Consider the following 21,353-nt stretch of genomic DNA (forward strand, 5'->3'; position numbering starts at 1 on the left):
ATTGGAGAGGATTGCAGTTTTTAATCGTATATATCAATTACATATGTTTTATTTTTTTGCTTATGTTTTGGGGTTTTTTAATGTTTTTATTAATTATGCATTTTCCTCAATTTTGTTTTTTTTAAATTTGGACCACACGAACACTTAAAATAGGCGTTTTACTCGATCTTGGCATGTCGCCTTTCTTCATACTTCAAAGCAACTTAACATAATTCACCTGGCATTACTTCTGGAGCCTCATTATTTCTCATGAGTAACTTTTTACGTCTGATTTATCTCTTGAACTACCCACACATTTAAAAAAGAGGTGCTTGAAATAATTATGCAGTTTCTTCGTGTGTTTTAAATTATGTGCTATCTCAACTGACCCTGTTCATGGCATTGTTTCTGTCAGACTTTCGCCTACTCTTTAATTGTTCCAAGCCATAGCAAGATGGAGACATGAGTTTTTCACCTCAGTATCAGAGAAATGTGATGTGGAGAATCGAATGACTGTGGCACTGCTCACAGCCTAAATGCACAGCTGTGGGATTGTATCATGACAATCTCACAGTATTGCATCAACACCAAAGCCAAAGTCTGAGCCATGAACAATGTTACCAGGTCAGTGACAGCAGAACATGAGGTGCCGATCCATGACTGTTAATGAAGTCAGTTACAGCACTTTTTATTTACTGCCGAGTATGCATGCAATGTAAGTTGACAACACAGCCAATGAGTCTGTATAGATTTCAATAGAATGCTTGAAGCAAACATGAATGCAGAAATTCTACTGGATCATTGTCATTTCACCACTCTCATGTACACTGGAACGTTACTCCAGGTGTGGAAAGGATTAGGATGGAAACCAACTTAAGCTACTTGGTGCACAGATTGCAGTTTGTTCGGAGAGACAAAGAACAGATTCTCTTGGGTGCCCATTTGAAGTGCTTGGTGGAAAGACAGAGGACAGAAATGGAGAAATGGACATCCTCTCAAGAGGAGAAGAGCTAGCAGCTCCCTTACACTGTTGCAAACTGTGCAACACTGGAAGAACAACATGGAGAAGTGGTGAAACAGATGTTCTAAAAGAATGCGATGAGATGCAAGATCTGTGCCACCTCTCGCAGTGCTACCGGTTGCATGAACCTTGCACACTAGATCTTTTTAACATTAATAAGACCATTTAAGTCAGTTTTCTGGAAAAATCTTGTTTGAGTAGATACAGAAAATAAATAAATTAGTCTTTATTGTGGCCATATGCCATTTAAGATATTCTTTTCTTTTGCTTTCTTCATATCCGAAACAGCATTAGTGTTTGCATAAGTACTTTTGTTAAAACTGATTTCCACTTCAATCTACATCTGCAACCATCATTTTTGAAGAAGTTGCGAAAGTTGTTAGCTTTTGTGTTTTGTATCTCTCTTATTAAATTTTCATAATCCATGTTTCTGTCTTCCAGCCTATTTCCTTCTTGCTATGCATTTATTTTTACTCTACATCTCAAGCATCTGTGATCCCATGCTATCATGAAGTGCTTTAGGATTTATGTGCTGACTGATTTACTGAATTTAAGTATTACTTCAATTTGGAATTCTTGAAGCCAATTTTCTATTTGAATTTTTATGAAATATTGTTCTTTTCTGCGCAATCTACTAACATATCATCGTGTTTTTTTTATGCAGTTTCCCACTATTGAATCATTCACTATTTTTTGTCATGCATTTGCATTTAAATTCTCCAATGTCATCTTTTACGATTTTTCATTTTTTTGTATCAGTTGCTGTCCTCTCTTCATAGAAATGTGCCTGAATAGAATGTGAGCATGTTAGTGCATAATGTTGTCCAGTAGTGTAGTGTCGGGAACACCGCAACCAAATGATTTATTGGAAATCCGTACAATTAGCTGTGGCCATTAAATGATATCGCACGCCCGTTCATTGGCTTCTTAGGGAGAGTGATGGCATCCCTCTGCCTGATGGGTGTATATGATAGGGATGCGCAAGGTAGTCATGCCACTGCTAGCAAACTCTGCAGAGTTGCCAACTCTCTCTGCTTCAGGTTTGTCTTGATGTAGGCCGAACCTGCATGCCACCTTTGACAGAAGGGTAGCCTACTCGGGAGGGGTTGTTTTGTATGTTACGTTGTGCCCCACTGATACTGATGTCGGTGAATGAGGTCCACTTTTGTGGCCTCTTCTTTGTCTGTGATTGGCTCTGAATTCCATTGTTTCTGATGGTGACACAGTGTTGGCACTGGTAGGTTGTGTGGTTCTCTTGCTCCCTCTTCTCCTTCCACGGTAGAGGTGTTGTCTCCTGAAACTGTAAAAGAGCTATAATTTCTGGAAGGAGAAAAAGTGTCAACTCGTGATAAGAGATAATCCACACATTGTGTATCCCCTTCTCCTTTTAGTATGACTTACATCACATTGCTCAGGTGAAATACCACGCTCCCAGGATACCATTCCTTCGTTTCATACTGTATTTCAGTATAGGAGACCTTGGCATCCACTTCCAAAACACTGTTTTTATTTTTCTCTTTTTCTTCCACATCTACTAATATGGTTGTTCCCCATAGACAAGGTGATGTGAGGGACAGAAGAATCATCATAATATCAAGAATCCTGTGTTGACTTAAAACTGCCCCCAGGGGCTCACGGTTCTTTCAAGAGTTCCCCATTCTCTCTTCCCTGACCACCTCTCCTTCACCCTGTCTTCCCTCCCCATCTTCGCTCCTTCCTCATTGCCCCCTCCTTTTCTCTCTCTGTTCTAATTTATATCGATCTGGCTATCCACCTGTGCAGTAGCCACCAGAAAGATAGCAGAAGGCGCACATCCGGCATGGCGCGTCACAGACGGTAGTTGCCGCAAGCAGTCCCGTCCACCAGGGGCACGCGAGAATTCGGCCGCGACCTCTGCCGGCGGAACAACATAAACAACAACTCAGGCAGCACGGGCTGTGCCCAGTCAGTTCCCTGTATTGCTTGCAGTTTTGTTCCTTCTGTGTGTTCTTTCGTCCTTTTTGGTGTTTAGGTCCCTGCTTGAGGTTTGATCTCCATTTGTAAATTTTCTGTTTTCAGTGCGGGCCATTTGGGAAAGAACTCCCTCCCTAGTATCAACAGCATGGATTCCTCTCCCTCCTTCCTTCCCTTCTTCCTTGCCCACCATAGCCCCCTCTCCAACCTGCTAGGTCACCAGCACATGTAGCCAGTCAGTGTGGTGGGGATGTAATGTACTCATCTGGCTGAGTCCTGTGACAACGCAGGGATCACACTACTGATATGAGCTGTCCCCTTTCCAACCCCATACCCCTCCATGCATGCCAAGGAATGGTTGCTTGTCTTCCTGGAGCACCAGGACTCCCAGCAACAGACACCATACCAGGCGGTTGTTGCTGTGGCTGGGTGGCATCCATGGGGAGAGCCCATGATTGGAGTGGGTGATGTCAGGACCGATGATTGGTGCATGGAGCTTATCAAGCTGCAAAAATCTGGCTGTTCTCAAACAGCTGCTTCTTCAAAAGGTGAAGGATCATTGAATGCTGCTTCATATGACCTGGAACCCTTACTTTCGTGGCTACATCAGGGGAGGAGGGCCAGGCACTACCATCGTGGGATGAAACGTGTTCCCCACGATCTCGTCTGTACTAGTACGGATGGGTACACATTTACTGCCACAAAGCCATTGTTTTTTGTGGAGAATATCGTGGACAAGTGTGGTGAAGGGGAGTCTCTTAGTAAGATTCTGTCTGTTTCCCTGTTGATCAAAGCTGCTTCTGCCACCCAGTCTGCAGCTATTCATGCATGTGATCATCCTGGCAATGTCCCAGTGTCTGTTACCCCCACCAATCTCTGAATATTGTCCAGGGAGTGATGTTTCAAAGGGATCCAATCTTGCAAACTGATGAGGAACTCCAGGCTAATCTGGATGCGTGCAGAAGGGTCTCAAAGACAACTGCGCCGATACCAGCATATCTTCATTCTGGCCCCCCTCTCCCCCCCCCCCCCCTTCTGACCCCTTCACCGAAATGGCTTGACGTGATCATATTTTAGTTGCCCTCCATGACTGGGACTTCCATGGCCCCCTTCCAATTTTTATCCATGATTTTTTTTATCTCACAAGCTCTTCCAGGTTTGAGTTTGCACTTCACTCAGCACCACTCGGATGCAGGAGAATGGTATCCCACAGGGTTCTGTGTTAATTGTCATACCCTTTCTCATAGCCATCAATGGGCTTGTAACCTCTGTTGGGTCTGTGATTACCCAGGTGTTGTATGTCAATGATTTTTGATCTTGACTTGGTGACACACTTTGAGCCTCGGCTCCAAGGTGCCATCTGACGGGTCTCTGCATGGACCATCTCCCATGGCTTCCAGCTCTCCAATATGTGGGTTATGCATTTTTGTCGTCGACCCACAGTACACCCGGATCCAGAACTTTATTAGGCGACTAGCTTCTCAATGTTGTAGCACGGTCCTGTTACTTGGCCCTCATTTTTGATAAAAAGCTGATGTTGCTGCCCCATATTCGCCACCCAAAGACTACATGAATGTGGAAGCTTAATGCTCTCCTCTTCCTGGCCCACTCATCTTGCTATGCAGACCGTGCCACTCTTCTCCATCTGTACTGTGCTCTGGTCTTGTCTGGACTAGATTACACTGTTCTACAAAAAAAAAAAACTTTTTTTCTATTTCTGATAAAAAATATTGTGATCCTAGTTGTATTTTGAGTGCTGAATTGAAAACTGTTTTTGGTTTTATTCTGTCAGGGATAGTTTATGAGTAATCGCAATTTTATTTCTCTTTTCAGTTTCTGATATAGTGCAGCAAACGTGAGGTGAAATTCGACAAACAAATGCACATCTTTATGATGTTATAAGTTCATCACATTAATGGAGGGTGGGATCTAACATATAACACAGTAACCTATGTCTATACACTTTGAAGTATTTATTTGACATGAGAAATTGCAGAAAATTGACAAACAACTGCCTTGTAATGCACATCACTTTTTTCTCTTGTATTGTGAATCTTTCTTCTCTCGAATGATATTCCAGCAATAATCTGCTAACATAGAAGGTACCCACTTCCCTTCATAGCGCCTTTCTATGGTAGAAATGTCTTTATGGAATCTTTCCCCATGTTCATCCGATACGTCACTACAACTCTCTGTGAAGTAGTCCAGATGAGAGTCCATCATATGTACCTTCAAAGACATATTGCACCCCCAAATCCTGATATGCTTCAATCATATCCTTCACAATTGCTTTGTAGTTAGTAGCTCTTTTTCTTCCGAGGAAGTTTTCCGACACCATCTTGAAACAGTCCCATGCGGTTTTTTCTTTATCAGTTAAACATGCTTCAAAATTTGCATCTTTCTGCAGCTCCCTGATTTGTGAGCCCACAAATACACCTTCCTTTATTTTTGCAGCTGAAAGACGGGAGAATTTGGTATGTAGATATGCAAACCCACAGCCTGTTGGATCCATGGCCTTCACGAATTGTTTCATCAGGCCAAGTTTGATGTGAAGTGGTGGAAGTAGTATATATTCGGGAGCTACCAGACTTTCGCCAACTTTCCATCTCCGCCTAGGCCATTTCTTTTTCACGAAGTGAGAATTTCGGTCTCGACTATCCCACTCGCAAAGAAAACAGGCATACTTTGTGTAGCCTTGTTGCATTTCCAGTACCATAGCTATTACCTTGAAATCTGCACATATTTTCCATTTGTGTTCATTGTATTTTAATGAATTTAGCATCCTTTGTACAGAATTTGTAATTCTGTTTTGTCAAACTAGCGTAAGCTACTGGAACAGAGGGTATTTTATTTTCGTTATGGAGCAAAACACCCTTCAGACTTGTTTTTGATGCATCTATGAAAAGTCTTCACTCCTGTGAAATATAAGTGAAGTTCAGCACTTTCATGAGGCCAGCAACATCATTGCAAAATGTCAGTGCTTCGTCAGTTGAAAAATAAGAAATAAAGGCATGTTCTCTGTGCCTGAACACACTGATTTTAGTACTTTGGTGCAGTAGATTATACTCTTGTAATCTTGAACCAAGCAGCTGCGCCTTTTGTTTACTTAGCCCTAGATCACGTACTAAATCATTTAAATCTGCCTGTGTTAACAAATGTGGCGATGACTCACTTGTGCAGTGATATAAAGAATCATCATCTGTGATTTCTTCAGTACTACTTATTTCACTGTCACTCGGAATTTGATCTCGAGTTCTTGAAGGTACTGGAAGGTTGTCCGAATGCCGCACTGGCATTCTCGCTGAAGGCAGATCTGGGTAAACAATGTGCCCCTTCGACTTTTTGTTTGTAAAACCCTGAATTTTTGTTAGACAGAAATAACAATCAGTAACATGATCCTTAGGCTCCCTCCACACCATGGGAACAGCAAACATCGCCACATTCTCTTTACCTTTCCACCACTGAATTAGTTTGCAGTAACATGTAGCACAACAGAAATGTGGTGCCCATTCTTTATCTTGGTCTCCACCTCTACTCCAAAGTAATGTTTGTATGCTTTCTTTATGACTGAAGAAATTTTCTTCCTACTTCTGGCAAAAGTGAACTTCCCACAGATGTAGCAGAAGTTGTCCGGCTTATATCGACATCCACGACGACGTGGCATTTCTGCAAATTTAAAAATACCGCTTTGGTAATACACCTGTATTAACACAGGAATTAAAAAAATCATCCGTGCTCGGAAATACGACAGACAGTTACTTGTCAGCCAAAACACCCACTCGTTAAGACTGACACAAACTGCGGCTAACACCACTGTTGTAAACTCGATGCACCTGCCCCTAGGAGGCGTGAAGCTTTAGTGCCGAGGCAGCGACCGGCTGTCGCCGTTCGAGTTAATGAGATGTTTCAGGTGGTCTTAATGACATAGGTGTGGCGGTGGTAACCTAATGATGTCTGATTCTTCCCACCTGCTGTTGCACAAGAAATTATCACGTTCTATCACTACTGGATGCGGCAACATACCCGTATTTCTCCAAAACATCTCTGTGTTTGCCATGAATTGTGAAAAAGACCATAACCAAATAAATTTTATTTTCCGCTTCCAACACTACCGCTGGTCTGCTTGTGTCTGTATATGTGTGGATGGATTTTTTCGCCCTAAGGTAAGTCTTTCCGCTCCCGGGATTGGAATGACTCCTTACCCTCTCCCTTAAAACCCACATCCTTTCGTCTTTCCCTCTCCTTCCCTCTTTCCTGATGAGACAACAGTTTGTTGCGAAAGCTTGAATTTTGTGTGTATGTTTGAGTTCGTTTGTGTGGCAGGTCGACAGACACACAAACGAACCCTCTATTATATATATATATATATATATATATATATATATATATATATATATATATATATATATATATATATATACATACCAAATGAAAGTGCTGGCAGGTCCTTCCCTCTTTCCTGATGAGGCAACAGTTTGTTGCGAAAGCTTGAATTTTGTGTGTATGTTTGTGTTCGTTTGTGTGTCTGTCGACCTGCCAGCACTTTCATTTGGTAAGTCACATCATATATATATATATATATATATATATATATATATATATATATATAATAGAGGGAAACATTCCACGTAGGAAAAATATATCTAAAAACAAAGATGATGTGACTTACCAAATGAAAGTGGTGGCAGGTCGACAGACACACAAACACACACACAAAATTCAGGCTTTCGCAACAAACTGTTGCCTCATCAGGAAAGAGGGAAGGAGAGGGAAAGACGAAAGGATGTGGGTTTATATATATATTAGAGCGTCGAGTCTGCGGCTGGCGCGCTGCCACGATTGCGTAAGACAGCCTCGCGCGATAGGGTCAAAGGTCAAACTGATAAGAACTTTAACATGGAACATGCTGTTACATACTCTATGGCCGACAGGTTCTAGATGTACGCTTACAGTTTCTCAGCAACGCTACAGAATACAGGGCTACGCTAGCAATAAGTTTATTTATAAAAATATACAGTACAGTCTCCCACAAACTTTATATATTCACAACATCCTTTACCTTTAATCCAAATATATACAGATTCATTAACAGAAATCTTACGTCTATTTCTTGTGTACAGGGATAGTGAAGAAGGTGAGGTATATACAGATTTTCCAAAGTCTTTATTAGCAACTTCTCCAATAAAGTATCCCTGACAACGATTTTTTGTTTACATATTTGAATTTCCCACGGTAAAATGGTCTAGAAGCACATACTTTAATATCAGAAATAGAACCCATGTCGAACAGTGTTATGGTAGTCAGGCTTAGGGCTCAGTGGCTTCTTGCACTCTGTACAAATACTTGGTCCAGTTCACCATTGTGGGGTGCATATGGTTGTAGGTGCCTTCCACACTGGTCCCATTGACAGGCTACTCGCGCAAATGGGGATTATCACTCTACAAATACGACACAGCCAACTCTTGGTTTCTTATGCGATCGCCGTTCGCCAATTCCCTGATCATCCTGTGTACTCTGTCCTCTTTGTGAATGAGGGATGTCTCCCTCCTGACAACAGCCCAAGGGTGAGATTGCCGGTTGGAATAAATCTCACTTTCCACCATCAGCATTCCATCTCCACTCGCTGGAATGTGCCATGTGTATTTCCTCCCACATCCCCCTTGGATGGTGCCCAGACCACAGATTAGGATTGGCGTATTCCAAGGTCCTGAGGTCTCTGTCGCCCCTATAGTTTCCCAGTGTCTTGTACGTGCTATCCTTGCAGAATTATGGAGTGCCACCATATTCTACACTGATGGTTCTAAGACAATAGATAAGGTGGGACGTGCTTCGACATCTCCTACTGGCTTAAATCACCATTTATTGCCAGAATCACGTGATTTATTGACAGCAGAGCTTCTAGCCATTCACAGAGCATTCAGTTTTGTTTCTCAGGCTTCCCTCCACAGTGTTTTGATTCGTACTGACTCAGTGAGTAGCTTGCAGGCTATTAACCTATGCTGCTCTTGTCACCCTTTGATCTCTGCTATCCATGACCTTCTCTCTGCCCTTGACCGTACTGCCTACTCAGTTGTCTTCCTCTGGGTCCCAAGTCATGTGGGCACCCCACGGAATAAACTGGCTGACCATTTGGCTAGAGAACCAGATAATTAACTCCATTCTCTTTCATGATTTCAGCTGCAGATATGTGGATCTATGTCAAATCTCTCTTTGCCCAAAGATGGAATGACTACTGCAGTTTGGCACTCTTCTTCCACTTCTCTCGGAAGGAGTCCACTGTTTTATTCCATCTATGCGTTGGTCATACCAGGCTCGCCCATTGTTTCCTCTTGCATATCGAACCACCTCCACAATGTGGTTGTGGAGCCAGACTAAAAGTGTCTCACATAATGGTGGAATGTTCCTGTTTTTTGCCCATTGTGCTATAGTCTTCCAGATCCCTTAATTTCAATAATAGCAACAATTCACATATTGTTGAACTGGTCCTCAGTCTCCTCCATGAAAGTGGTTTTTATTTCCAGGTATAAGGTTTTGCTTTACTCCTGGAGCAGGGGCAGGGTGGTTGGGATTGGGGTCTCTCTTCTAGTCTTCTTGTTCTGGGACTCCCTGACTTCTCCCCCGTGGAAAGACCACTCTTTTTTTTCCATTTTTAGGTTTGGTCTCACATTTTCTGCATTTTACTGTTTGTGTTTTCACTTCATTGTTTTATTGTTTGACACCTCTGACTGGATCTGTCCACTTTTAGTGGACCCCTCTTTCTTCTGTGAGTCACGTCAGAATCGTGGGACTGATGACCTCGCTGTTTGGCCCCATAAACCCTCTCAGTTAAGCAGTCAATGAACTTGAAATTATTCATTTTTCCATGGAGTCCAACATCAATCAAACCTGCTTTACAACCTTGAGAAACAATGTTGTAAATGCCGTATGAAAAGAATCAGTCATTGACAAAATTATTTGGATAGATAAAAAAAAATCTTCTCACCAAGTGGGGGTAGAACACACACATAAGACGGGTGTAATTGGTAAGCTTTAGAGCCAGTGGCTCCTCCTTCCTTACCCTTCAACCATTCCGCCTGAAGGAGCAGCCATTGGCTCCGAAAGCTTGCTAAATACAACTGCCTTTTATGTGTATGTTCTGCTGCCACTTGGTGAGTGGATTTTTTATCTATCAAATTAAATAATATTATGAAAATGATAGTTGCTACTCGCCCTATACCAGAGATGCTGGATCACAGATACGCACAACAAAAAGGCTGTAAATGCTATGTTCAAAGTCGTCCTCTGTATGTTCAGTGTCATCTGTGCAAATAGTGCCAGACAGTGCAATGTAGTTCCTGGAGACAGACCTGTGCCTTCTGCTTTTTTTTTTTCCAGCAATGTAAACACTTCATGTTTTTATAACAACATGACCATCTATAATGGGGTAACGAAACACTTAGAGCACAAAACTTCTCTTCATGTTGCTGATTTCCAACTCATTTTGACTTACCCCTTTGATGGTGTGGACCATCCTCCATTATTTGGCACATTTTGCCATTCTGGGTGCCCTTGCTACTGAAAGATTTGTAACCATCATGAAAGCCCATCTTAAAAACCTCGGTTCTTCTGTGACTGAGAACCCACTCTATTTGCTGTGTTTGTTCAAAAATCTGCACAGATAAACTTTCTATCGATGTTGGTTTATTTAAGCTCATAAGGTAATTCTGAAACCCTGAGTCTGGTGTATGAATGATAAGCACATCAAGGCATTTTAAAGATTTATATAGATGATAACTTTGAAAACACTTTTTGACAAATATATGGCTGTGGTACCCCATATGAAGAAAATGATGGACAAGCATGTGCCTGGCTGCTGAATTGGTGTAGGAAAGATTACAGTCCTGATTTTCATAATTCATACTTGGGAGACCTTGGAGCATGGCTAACTATTCCTATAGAGATTGTCCGCATGCTGCCACCACTATAGTTTTATTTTCAAAATAGTCAGTGGATTTGTCCTTCACTTCTGCATAACCTAAAATGTATGGGTCTTTATCCTGAAGCAACTGCTGCACCAAACCTTAGGTAAGAGTTACAGGATTGTATAATAAGAAAGCTCGTTTGTAACCGTTGTCCTGTGTGCAGTGAAGTGTTGGACCAGTCTAGATATGTAGCTGTGCCAAGTTTCCTTTGCCGCATCAAATGGGTGTAATGCTGGTGGGATCCCCTGACTTCCCCTTGCTGTTGGTTCCAGTCATCTAGCCTTTGTAACGTCTTTTCCTGGATAGAATGAACTGGAAGGTGTGTAAGATTTGTATTGTGTAGTAAATTTGCTACGCTACCTGATATTAATTGAACACAGATTAATATTCTCAGCCAGAATTACTAGACAAACTTGAAGAGACAAGGCAGTGAAGAAGAGTTCCAGTACTAAATGTAGCACAGAAAGTTACAGAGTTCATGGTATAATGGTATCAACACCCTCAATGATCACTGTCTCTCATTAAAATCCAAAACTCATATTCAGCAAAACACAGAATAATACTTTTTGCTGTATACCATCGAAGATTTGAAATACTTCATTGCTACACTCTATTAATGACTGCAGATTCGGAGTGGATTTGAACTTCTGTGTTCTGATAGGTTTACAAATGCATACCCTTCCATGTTGATGATCTATTATTTCCAGTGATTTAAAAAATGCAGCACATAATCCCAAACAGCTTTATCACTTTCAATATAAAGCAGTGAATGGTTTATTTTCTCCAGTAAAAAGGGGAAGTTGCTGCTTAACACCTGAAGGCCAATAGCATTCACTTATTTTCACGTAGCCAGTCACAAAGTTTCAAGAACTGCCTTTAAATGATTCTAAGAATATACTACAAACCTTTAAATATCACTCACATAGGGATTGTGAGGAAATTAAAATAATTATACAACACACAGAGGCATTCAAAAAAATTATTCTTCCAATGCTCAGTATGTGAATGGAACAGGAAGAACGCTTTATGAACTGATACAATGGGACGTACCCTCCGCCCTGCACTTCACAGTGATTTGTATAATATTGATGTAAATGTAGATAACCAATTGTGAAGAATGTAAAATTGTGTCTGATAGATCACTTACAAAAAATGGTTAAAGTCATATGACTGCTGTTGTCCATTCAAAGTTACTGGTCGACTATGGGTGCTGCGTAGGTTTGAAATTCCCATGCGAAAATCGCTACCAAGTGATCTTTACAGTGTTAATGAACTCTCTTTTATTACAACACAAAACCATAACTTCCAGTTCAGGTACAACACTCTTTCGAATTTGGCCTGACTAAGACTAATTTCGGTACACAATATAGTCACTTGCCAGATGTAAACACTGTTCAGATCTAAGTCTGTTACTGTCATCTTTGAGCGATTGTGACTATGGCGGCTGCTGTACCCGTGGACTGGAGACTTTATGAAGGTGGTAGACTGCTGGTACCTTGCTGGGGTGAGAGTTAATTAGCCACTAGGGGTTGATACTGGGAAGCAGCAACCTAACGATATCGTGCATCCGCTCATTGACTTCTTAGCGAGAGCAATTTCATCCCTCTGACTTACTGTTGCATGTGATGGAGGCACGCAATATTGTGTGGTCAGCACTAGCGGCGTCTGTGGAAGACCAATGAAGAACTCATTGATCTGGTTTTGCCTTGTTATAGGCTGAACGAACACGTTGCACATGACATAAAGGTGGACTACATGGCAGGAGTTGTGCTGTGGACACAACAAATGTACTGAGATAGTCCCTGCAGTTGCGATAAACACTACATCCAAGAGGTGCACTGGTTAATGCAACTTTCTTGTAAGTTGGATGGATCACTGGTGAAGTCCCAATGTAGCTGACATCATGAATCCCTTCCCTTCCCTTTCATTTCTCTCCTCTCCACCTTCAATTTTCAGAATACGTATCACAGCTGCAGATTCTGCAGACGTGTCCGAAAGAACGACCATGAAGCATTCGAATAATTGAGTTGCCTCGATGATCCATGAATCCGCCAGCTTCATTGTGAATGCACAGTCACATTAGACCTGCAGGAATCTCAAAGTAGTGAGCATGGAGGACATGGACATGGACAGGGACTGCTGACAGGTGGCACAATACCTGTGCCGGTGAAACTTTTACTGTTGACTGTTCACATTACGTCAAGCTAGGTTGGCTGTACTGCAGTGGGGATGGTTGCAACAGTAGTCCACACATGGCAGATATGGTTTTCCGTTCCACTCATAAATGTAAACTATTAAGAATAACAGTGTGTATAAGAAATTAATTTTGACTTGATACCGCAATGACAGCAAGTAAACAATAAATAATATAAATATAATCATAACAAAACACCCACTATCGATACTGTAACAAAGAAGTACAGAAAATAATTATTTGATGATGATTGATATCTTGAAAACAATAAGATACATAGCTTACCAAATAAGTAATAACTGAGATTGTAACTTCCAGCTCTACATTTTCTAATGACAGTGATGCAATAAATAACCGATATCCATGGCTTTTCACTCACCATTTTACAGCAACAGTGATGATATTCCATCCAGCTCGCCATCATCACTGTGGTCATCATCACAAACACAAATGAAATAAATGTCTTTGCTGTGCAATAATGTGTTTTAAACAGTAACAATATGTGCCTTTTCTAACAGGACTTTGTGTTCATCTAGTGCTTTGTAACTGAAATCCATACTTTGCAGCCCAATTTTTAGTGACATTTCTCCCACACCTGAAAAGTCCTTTTTTAACAACACTAGTAACTTTGCTTTGGTAGTCTTTCCTGCTGTAGCATAAATATGGCTGCGAATTGCACCAGTGCTTTTTCTTCCTTCCTGTGGTATAAAAATATATTATCCGATCCACAAGACTCAAAATCATAATGTCTCACGTCTACATTTTTCAGCTTTTGCAAGAATACTCCCTTGCTTCTATTTTTCTTACATTAATTCCAAGAGCTTTTGATGTTCATTCCACAACTATCAATTTAAGTGCCTCACTGTCTAGCGGCACACCTTGACTCAAAGGATTGTCACTAGATGAACAAAGTTTTCTAGAGTATCAGAATTTTCTAAACCATAGTGAACCAAAGCACAGTACAATGCAAGCACATGGTAGGAACCATACACAATGCATGTTGTTTATGTTTACATCAAACAAAGCCGGTAACACAGGTGCTTTGACTCCATGACCAGCAGTGTTTACCACACCAAGCACCTCATCTTCTCGTTCTTCACTTGTTAAGCTTATACTCTGCCAACTTGAAATGCAAACGTCAAGTGCAAAGTTTGAGTGGCATGGGTGTAGATGGGAATGTGGGTCGGCGAGGGGCATACTGAGATGTCCGCGCAGTTTCGATAAACACTATGTCTGGATGGTGCAGTTTTTTTTTTTTTTTTTTTTCCACAACTGCCTAGTAAGCAGGAGATCACGGTTTGGCACACATTTTCACTCTGTGCCACTGACTCCACATAAAGTCCCGATGAAGCTTGCTCCCTTCACCTTAAAAAGACCTGTACATTTCCTTAAACATCAGTAATATGGTTTTGAATTTTCTTGTTTGCAATAAAGCTCACATCTGAATTTCCTCTCTGCTCTGTTCCTCTCCAGTAAAAGTTCTAATTTTCATTGTATTTGGTCTTCAGTTTTTTTCCCCCCACCACACTGTGGATATCCCACTTTATTGGCCATAAATAAAAACTTGTAGAAACAGTTTGGTTTATAAAGTCTTTGTTATTGTCTAATTAACCAAACTTTTTGTAGCAAGCTGTGTGTGTGTGCAGAAGTAGTTGGATGAGCTTTCCCACAAAAAGTTGTCTACTACTCTCAATACAGTTTCAGTCCTGCTGTCATGTCTAGATTTCAGTACACCACACCACAATTAAACTATTGTATTTTATATTCAGACAGTCTGGCAGAGGTTAGTTTACTAGCTTACCTGCCCTTGGTTTTATCAGATGATTTGACTTATCTGGTAAGAATTTTAAGATGTTGTATAATCTTTAACTTATTCCCAAAATTACTTGGAGTTAGGTTATAATGTGCTCTTGAGGTGTATGACTGTAACCATTTTTTGTAAGTGATCTATCAGACACAATTTTATTACATTCTTCACAATTAGTTATCTACATTTACATCAATATTATACAAATCACTGTGAAGTGCAGGGCGGAGGGTACGTCCCATTGTATCAGTTCATAAAGCGTTCTTCCTGTTCCATTCACATACTGAGCATTGGAAGAATAATTTTTTTGAATGCCTCTATGTGTTGTATAATTATTTTAATTTCCTCACAATCCCTATGTGAGTGATATTTAAAGGTTTGTAGTATATTCCTAGAATCATTTAAAGGCAGTTCTTGAAACTTTGTGACTGGCTACGTGAAAATAAGTGAATGCTATTGGCCTTCAGGTGTTAAGCAGCAACTTCCCCTTTTTACTGGAGAAAATAAACCATTCACTGCTTTATATTGAAAGTGATAAAGCTGTTTGGGATTATGTGCTGCATTTTTAAATCACTGGAAATAATAGATCATCAACATGGAAGGGTATGCATTTGTAAACCTATCAGGAAAACATTAGTTGTAAATCTACATCATTAAACCACATTTTACCTAGGACAAATTGCAGCAGTTTTATTTATATGTTTAGTTCCACTGTGGTCTGTTGTGCATTATTATGAACTTCCACCATAATATTGTCTACAGCAAGTTTTTACTTCACACTGTTAGCAAGGCTCGTTTAAAAATCGTTCTGTTTGTATACCCTTGCATCCTAGGCTATGAAGGGAAATGATGAGACAACCAGAATAGTCTCAAAGTCTGACAGTTACTTCTTCAAATTAAGGTTAATGGTAATCCACCTTGCTCTGTGATGATTTTGTGATATAGTATACTCTGAGCCAAAACATTGTGACCACTGCCCACAAGACTTGACACCTGATGACATTGCGGGCACGTGACATGGTAAGGAAAGTATGTTTAACAGTGATTTAATATCAGTGTGAAGCATCTTTAGGCCACATTATAGAAATTTTGTTTTCGCACGTGATATTTAAGCATGTATTAGCTCTGCTGGTTCAATTTGTCAACAGGACATGAGCATGGAGAATAGTCATTTAAGAATTTTAAGTCCACTCCACCTTTCAGACAATGTTTGTTGTGTAAAGAAAAATGGTTGTACTGCCTTGCTCTAGTAAGTGCCTGTCACATAAATTCAATTGAGTAATTGTCCATTGTACTTTTGTTGCACCCTTCAGTGACAAATACAGCCACTTTTGTCCGGGTGGGATATTGCACTTCATGGGATGGGAGGGGGACGTTTTAGGCTTCAAATTTTAGTGATACTATAATAAAAAATGTTAGCAATGGCAGTAATATTTAAAATTTGCTCTTAATACCTGATATTTAATTAAATTGTATAAGTGCTAGGCTAGCCTATATTAATCAATCATCTTAAAGAATGAAGTTATGAGAATCAATAAAATAATATTATTGCATGCAGTTAATTATATTTACAGGAAATTATTGTGTCAAGGCTTTCTTTATACCATATTTGTTGATGATATCATCAATGACAATTTTGTGGGTTCCTCATCCCCATCTGTTGGAATCATTCACACAAACTTGAAGTCTATCCAACCCATCCTTTTCTTAATTTTTTCATCACCCTATTCATTGTCCTGAATGAACTTTCTATGCTGGAGGTGGAGACAGGAATGCACGGCACACGCTGAATGAGTGTCCTTCGTGTTTCACAGCCCATTTCAGCCCTTAAGATAAATGAAGCCATTAAGGAAAAGAATTTATTGTTTGAATTGTATAATTTTGGTTGTCTAGAACCTCACCAAGGCAATTTAATAATTCTGAAGTAGTGTGTTTGCTAATGTGTGTGGACTTTTCACTCTGAAATTTAACACACTTAATGTATTTGATGTCACTTTTCAGTACTATATTAAAAGTTAGAGATTCATATTTCTTTGAATAAGGGATTTCTCATTTGCTAAAGAAATACAGACTTTGAATTAAAGAAGACACTGCTAGCTGATTTAAAACTTTTCACTTTAATTTTGCTTAATTATCTGCTCATGAATTGGAGTGTTTAATCCCTGTAATTTACAGTTTTCAAGTGCAACAGCTTTTGTATGTTTCTCTGACTTGGCATGCTTTTCCAGTGTTTCCGTTCTTCCAGTAGCTTTTCTAAATTTAGTGAAATGTGGAGGAGTGAATGCTCTCTTGTCTTCGTACAGCGTCAGTATAATTTTTTAAATCCGATTCCACATAGTTTGCAAAAAGCCTCACCCAGATTGATCAGAGTACCACTAATTGTACCTACAATCCCATTTTTTCTGGTACTTACATCTTGTATTCATCACTTTCTTTAGGATGATGACTTAATTATAGGTAATTTTTTGTCCAACGGCAAAAGAAGACTAATTGAAGATTCAGTAAGCAATTCACCAGTGTAATCATTAGCATTTATTTCAATAGACTGTCTCCTGCAATACGCTTTCTTTCACTGAAAATAAAGCAAATAAAGTTGAGCACTAACTCTTCTTTTTATATAGTGGATTGGTCAGTACATACAGAGTTGTCATTACTTGTTTATTATGGGTTCTAAACTCCGCAAACAGCTGAAATTTATAAAAACAATAAAAGCTTATTAGTCATTGCACTGGGACCGATGACCGTTGCAGTCTGGTCCCTTTAATCCCACAAACCAACCAACCAGTTATTGCACTATGCCAAACTCTGACAATAGTTTAAATTCGCACATTAGTTTGACTCCTACTGTTATATACAAATTGAGATGAATTTCTTTTTTGGGGGGGTTTGGAGGGAAATTCCCCCCCCCCCTTTTCACCCCTTAATTGATCGCTGGTACCCTTGTTACCCCAAAACACTTGTTCGTGGTTCTTGTGGTATTCACTTTGATCAGAAATATTGGATTTCTGAGCAGACTCCAAATTTAGGGTAATAGATATTAAGTTCTTACTTGTGGTGGGAAAATGATTTCATGGGAATTAATGAAGCAAGGGGGGGGGGGGGGAAAAAGGAGTTATTGAGAGACTGTTGGTGTGAAACAAGGAGAGTTACTGATGCACAGCAATACATCATTATGCTATGGTTTCATTCTCGGTCTACTTACTTTGTTCTGTATAATATTTTAAATGTGACAGCATTGTATTACTAAATAATTGCAAAGTGTGGTTAAATATTTATCCGATTTTTAGTGACCATAGGGAACCTATATACGTAGACAGGTAAAAATCCTGTAATAATGTGGGTGCATTTTATTTCCAGGCTTTTGCATCACAGCTTTGTGACAGGATAAAGGCAGCTAAAAATACATCAGTTAAAGTAGTTGATTTGGCAAGCTACGATCCAGAAGATAACCTTGTGAATGAGGTATGTCTTGAAATTGACTCTAAATACTTTTAATGTGTATTTTTAGTGTAATAATGAATTGATTTTAGTGTTTAGTACAGTCTTTATAAAATGGTTACCTTCGTTGTGATAAATCCTTCCTCTATGAAAAAATATCTGACCCATGTGTAAATCTTACTAGCTTGAAGTAACTTCATTTTGATTGATCAATGTCAGCTACAACAGTAATACTTTTATTGTTATAACTTCTGTGCCATTTGCGCATCTACTTTGATACATCTCTTTAAATCAAGAAACAGAGACTTCTGCAAGTGAAATAACATTTTGTGGAAGTACGGAGGAGAGTGAGTAAATGTGGGGTCTCAAGATAACAATCCACAAGTATGATTCTTAATTATGTAAATTTGTTTTCCACAGTGTACTGGAAACATTTTATCAGTGTTCCTGTTGCCAACACACAATGAAGGAAAACCACCAGAGGGAGGGTCTTGGTTTTACACCTGGCTAGAAGAGGCTGTGAATGACTTCAGATTGTCCAGAGGCATATTAAAAGACATGAAATATGCTGTATTTGGTCTTGGAAATTCACAATATGGTGAAAATTACAATGTGGTAAGCATCTTTGCATGTGTAGTTACATTCTTTCATCTCTTCAGGCAAGTTTTGGAAAACATGCAGTACTTAAAAATAATTTTGGAATCTTTCCTGGTGTGCAGCTGCTTTTAGTCTCATAATAGCTTTCTTCGCAGCAGATGGTGACCATGTGTAATTAGGTCTTCAAGAAAGAATGTGAATAGAAGCTAATTTTGTTGAACTGAGAATATGATTAATTGTAGGGCATATAATTAGATAAATAATTGATTTTTGAAATGAGGAAAAATTCCCCTCACAAAGTTGAACTTAAAAGAATTGGTTTACGAGGGTGATCCCACAAGTACCAGGCCTGGCCGAGAGGTGGCAGTCATCATCGAAAAATATCTCTGGTGTGTGTGTGTGTGTGTGTGTGTGTGTGTGCGTGTGTGTGTGTGTCCACACACACACACACACACACACACACACACACACACACACACCAGAGATATATGGTGGCGATTTTTTTGGGATGCACATGTGATAATTTTCATTGACTACCTTGAAAAAGGAAAAGCTATAAACGGCAAGTATTATGTGAACATTATTACAATGTTTGGGCGGAGAAATCAAGCAAAAACGGCCAAGAAGAAAGTGTTATTTCTTCAGGACAATGCACCAGCTCACAAGTCCGTTATTGCAGTGGCCAAAATTAACGAATTAAAGTTTGATTACCTCATGCACCCTATTTGTCACATTTAGCCCCTTCGAATTATTTTCTGTTACCAAACTTGAAAAAATGGCGCGGTGGTTGAAGATTTTCAACAAATGAAGACATGATGTTGGCAGTTAATGGCTATTTTGAGGAGTTAGACAGTTCTCATTATAAAAAGGGTATCGAAAGTTTTTGTTTTCTTTATGGGGTCGGGTACTTACGGGACCACCCTCATATCCCAAAGGAGCTCTCTTGTAAGAATGTATGATTGTTGCTTTCTTTAATGAATCCTGGTGAACATTGGCCATTATTTGGTACTCAATCAGAAGTTTTGTTCTGATGTAAGATTAATGCATCAAGAAATCTCTGCAGCATATCTTTCTCCTGACAGCGGATAAACAGAGTTATTGATGCAAGTAGAAATGTTAACTGCGTGTTGGAATAACCAGCTCATATTTCTTCCTCGCAGTTATATTTGAGTTTATTTTATCAGTATAATTCTCTCTACATTTAGGTTAAAGTCACATTTGATAGAGTTCTTTTAATTTTCTAAATTTCTTTCCACAACTTTGCTTTTGGAGCAAATTTTTCCACAGACAGTTGTTATAAAATGTAAAAAGGTATTTGAAATTTAAAACTATTGTAAAAAAAATTTGGATAGCTATTTGAATATCAGTAGCTTATTCTTTATAGTGATTTTAGTATTTTAGTGGTTTGTAATTGCAATTCTTCTCAAGTGTGTTTGTGATTGTACTTTAAGACAGTTTAAATGAATCGATTTATGTACTATAATTTTGTGTGGTGTTCAGTGAATATGCAATATAAAGTGGTACACAAAAGTACTTTGTTGCTGTGTGTATATGGTACCACTGAGTAGTCACTGAATTTGTTATGCTTGGATAATAATGTGTTGACATTAACAAATTTGCCCCAACACTCTTTCATGCATACATGTACTTGAGCAATTATAAACTCATACATTAGGTGTAATTTTATATCAGTAATTACAATATAACTTATTATAATATAATAAGATGATAAAAAATCGATGCACTATGCGGCAGCAGAACACACACATAAAAGAAGATTATAATTCGGCAAGGCTTTGGAGCTCCTTTCTTCAGGCAGAAGGGTTGAAAGTGAACGTCCCATCTGGTAAGTCTCCCCTGGCTCACGGTTCTAGGTGACTTTTCCAAAATCTGTCCCTTTTCCTAGATCTCTCCAGTCCTATTCTTTCACCCCTCATCCTTTCCCTTCACCCTTTTGCCTGAAGAAGGAGTGACTGGCTCTGAAAGCTTGCCTAATTATAACTTTGTTTTTGTGTGTGTTCTGCCACTGCTCAGTGAGTAGATATTTTATCTCTCCTGTTATATTATATTGTCAAAAACTGATTGTTTTCCCTAAAATAACTCATTAGATGAAAATGAAACAGCTTACTGCGCCAGTCACTTGTTAACTACTTCACCAAATGTTTTCATGATTTGTATGATCTTAAGATGGAAAATATGAAAACTGGACTGTTTTAGTGGTTGGTGAACAGCACAATTTTTGCAAGAACAAGCCAAATGACGAATAGTGTAATCTTGTGCCGATCAAATGTCCTTTTGGTCAGGAAAAACACCTTTCTTTAGGAAACACGGATAATGGGGGTGCAGAAGAGATATGAAGCTGGGAGGGTAACACATAACATGGTAGTGGTGGAGGAAGATGCT

General features: G+C 39.5%; 1 protein-coding gene across 2 annotated transcripts in view; it reads left to right on the forward strand.

The window, feature by feature from the left end:
* LOC126264083 (S-adenosyl-L-methionine-dependent tRNA 4-demethylwyosine synthase TYW1-like) overlaps positions 1 to 21,353 on the forward strand; it is a 93,048-nt gene that overhangs the window by 12,239 nt on the left and 59,456 nt on the right. For both annotated transcript variants that reach the window (XM_049960968.1, XM_049960969.1), the window contains exons 3-4: positions 18,273 to 18,377; positions 18,774 to 18,968. In XM_049960968.1, coding sequence (XP_049816925.1) covers positions 18,273 to 18,377; positions 18,774 to 18,968 — 300 coding nt within the window. The remainder of the gene's footprint in view (positions 1 to 18,272; positions 18,378 to 18,773; positions 18,969 to 21,353) is intronic.

The sequence above is a fragment of the Schistocerca nitens genome, chromosome 1 (genome assembly GCF_023898315.1).
Source record: "Schistocerca nitens isolate TAMUIC-IGC-003100 chromosome 1, iqSchNite1.1, whole genome shotgun sequence".
NCBI lineage: Eukaryota > Metazoa > Arthropoda > Insecta > Orthoptera > Acrididae > Schistocerca > Schistocerca nitens.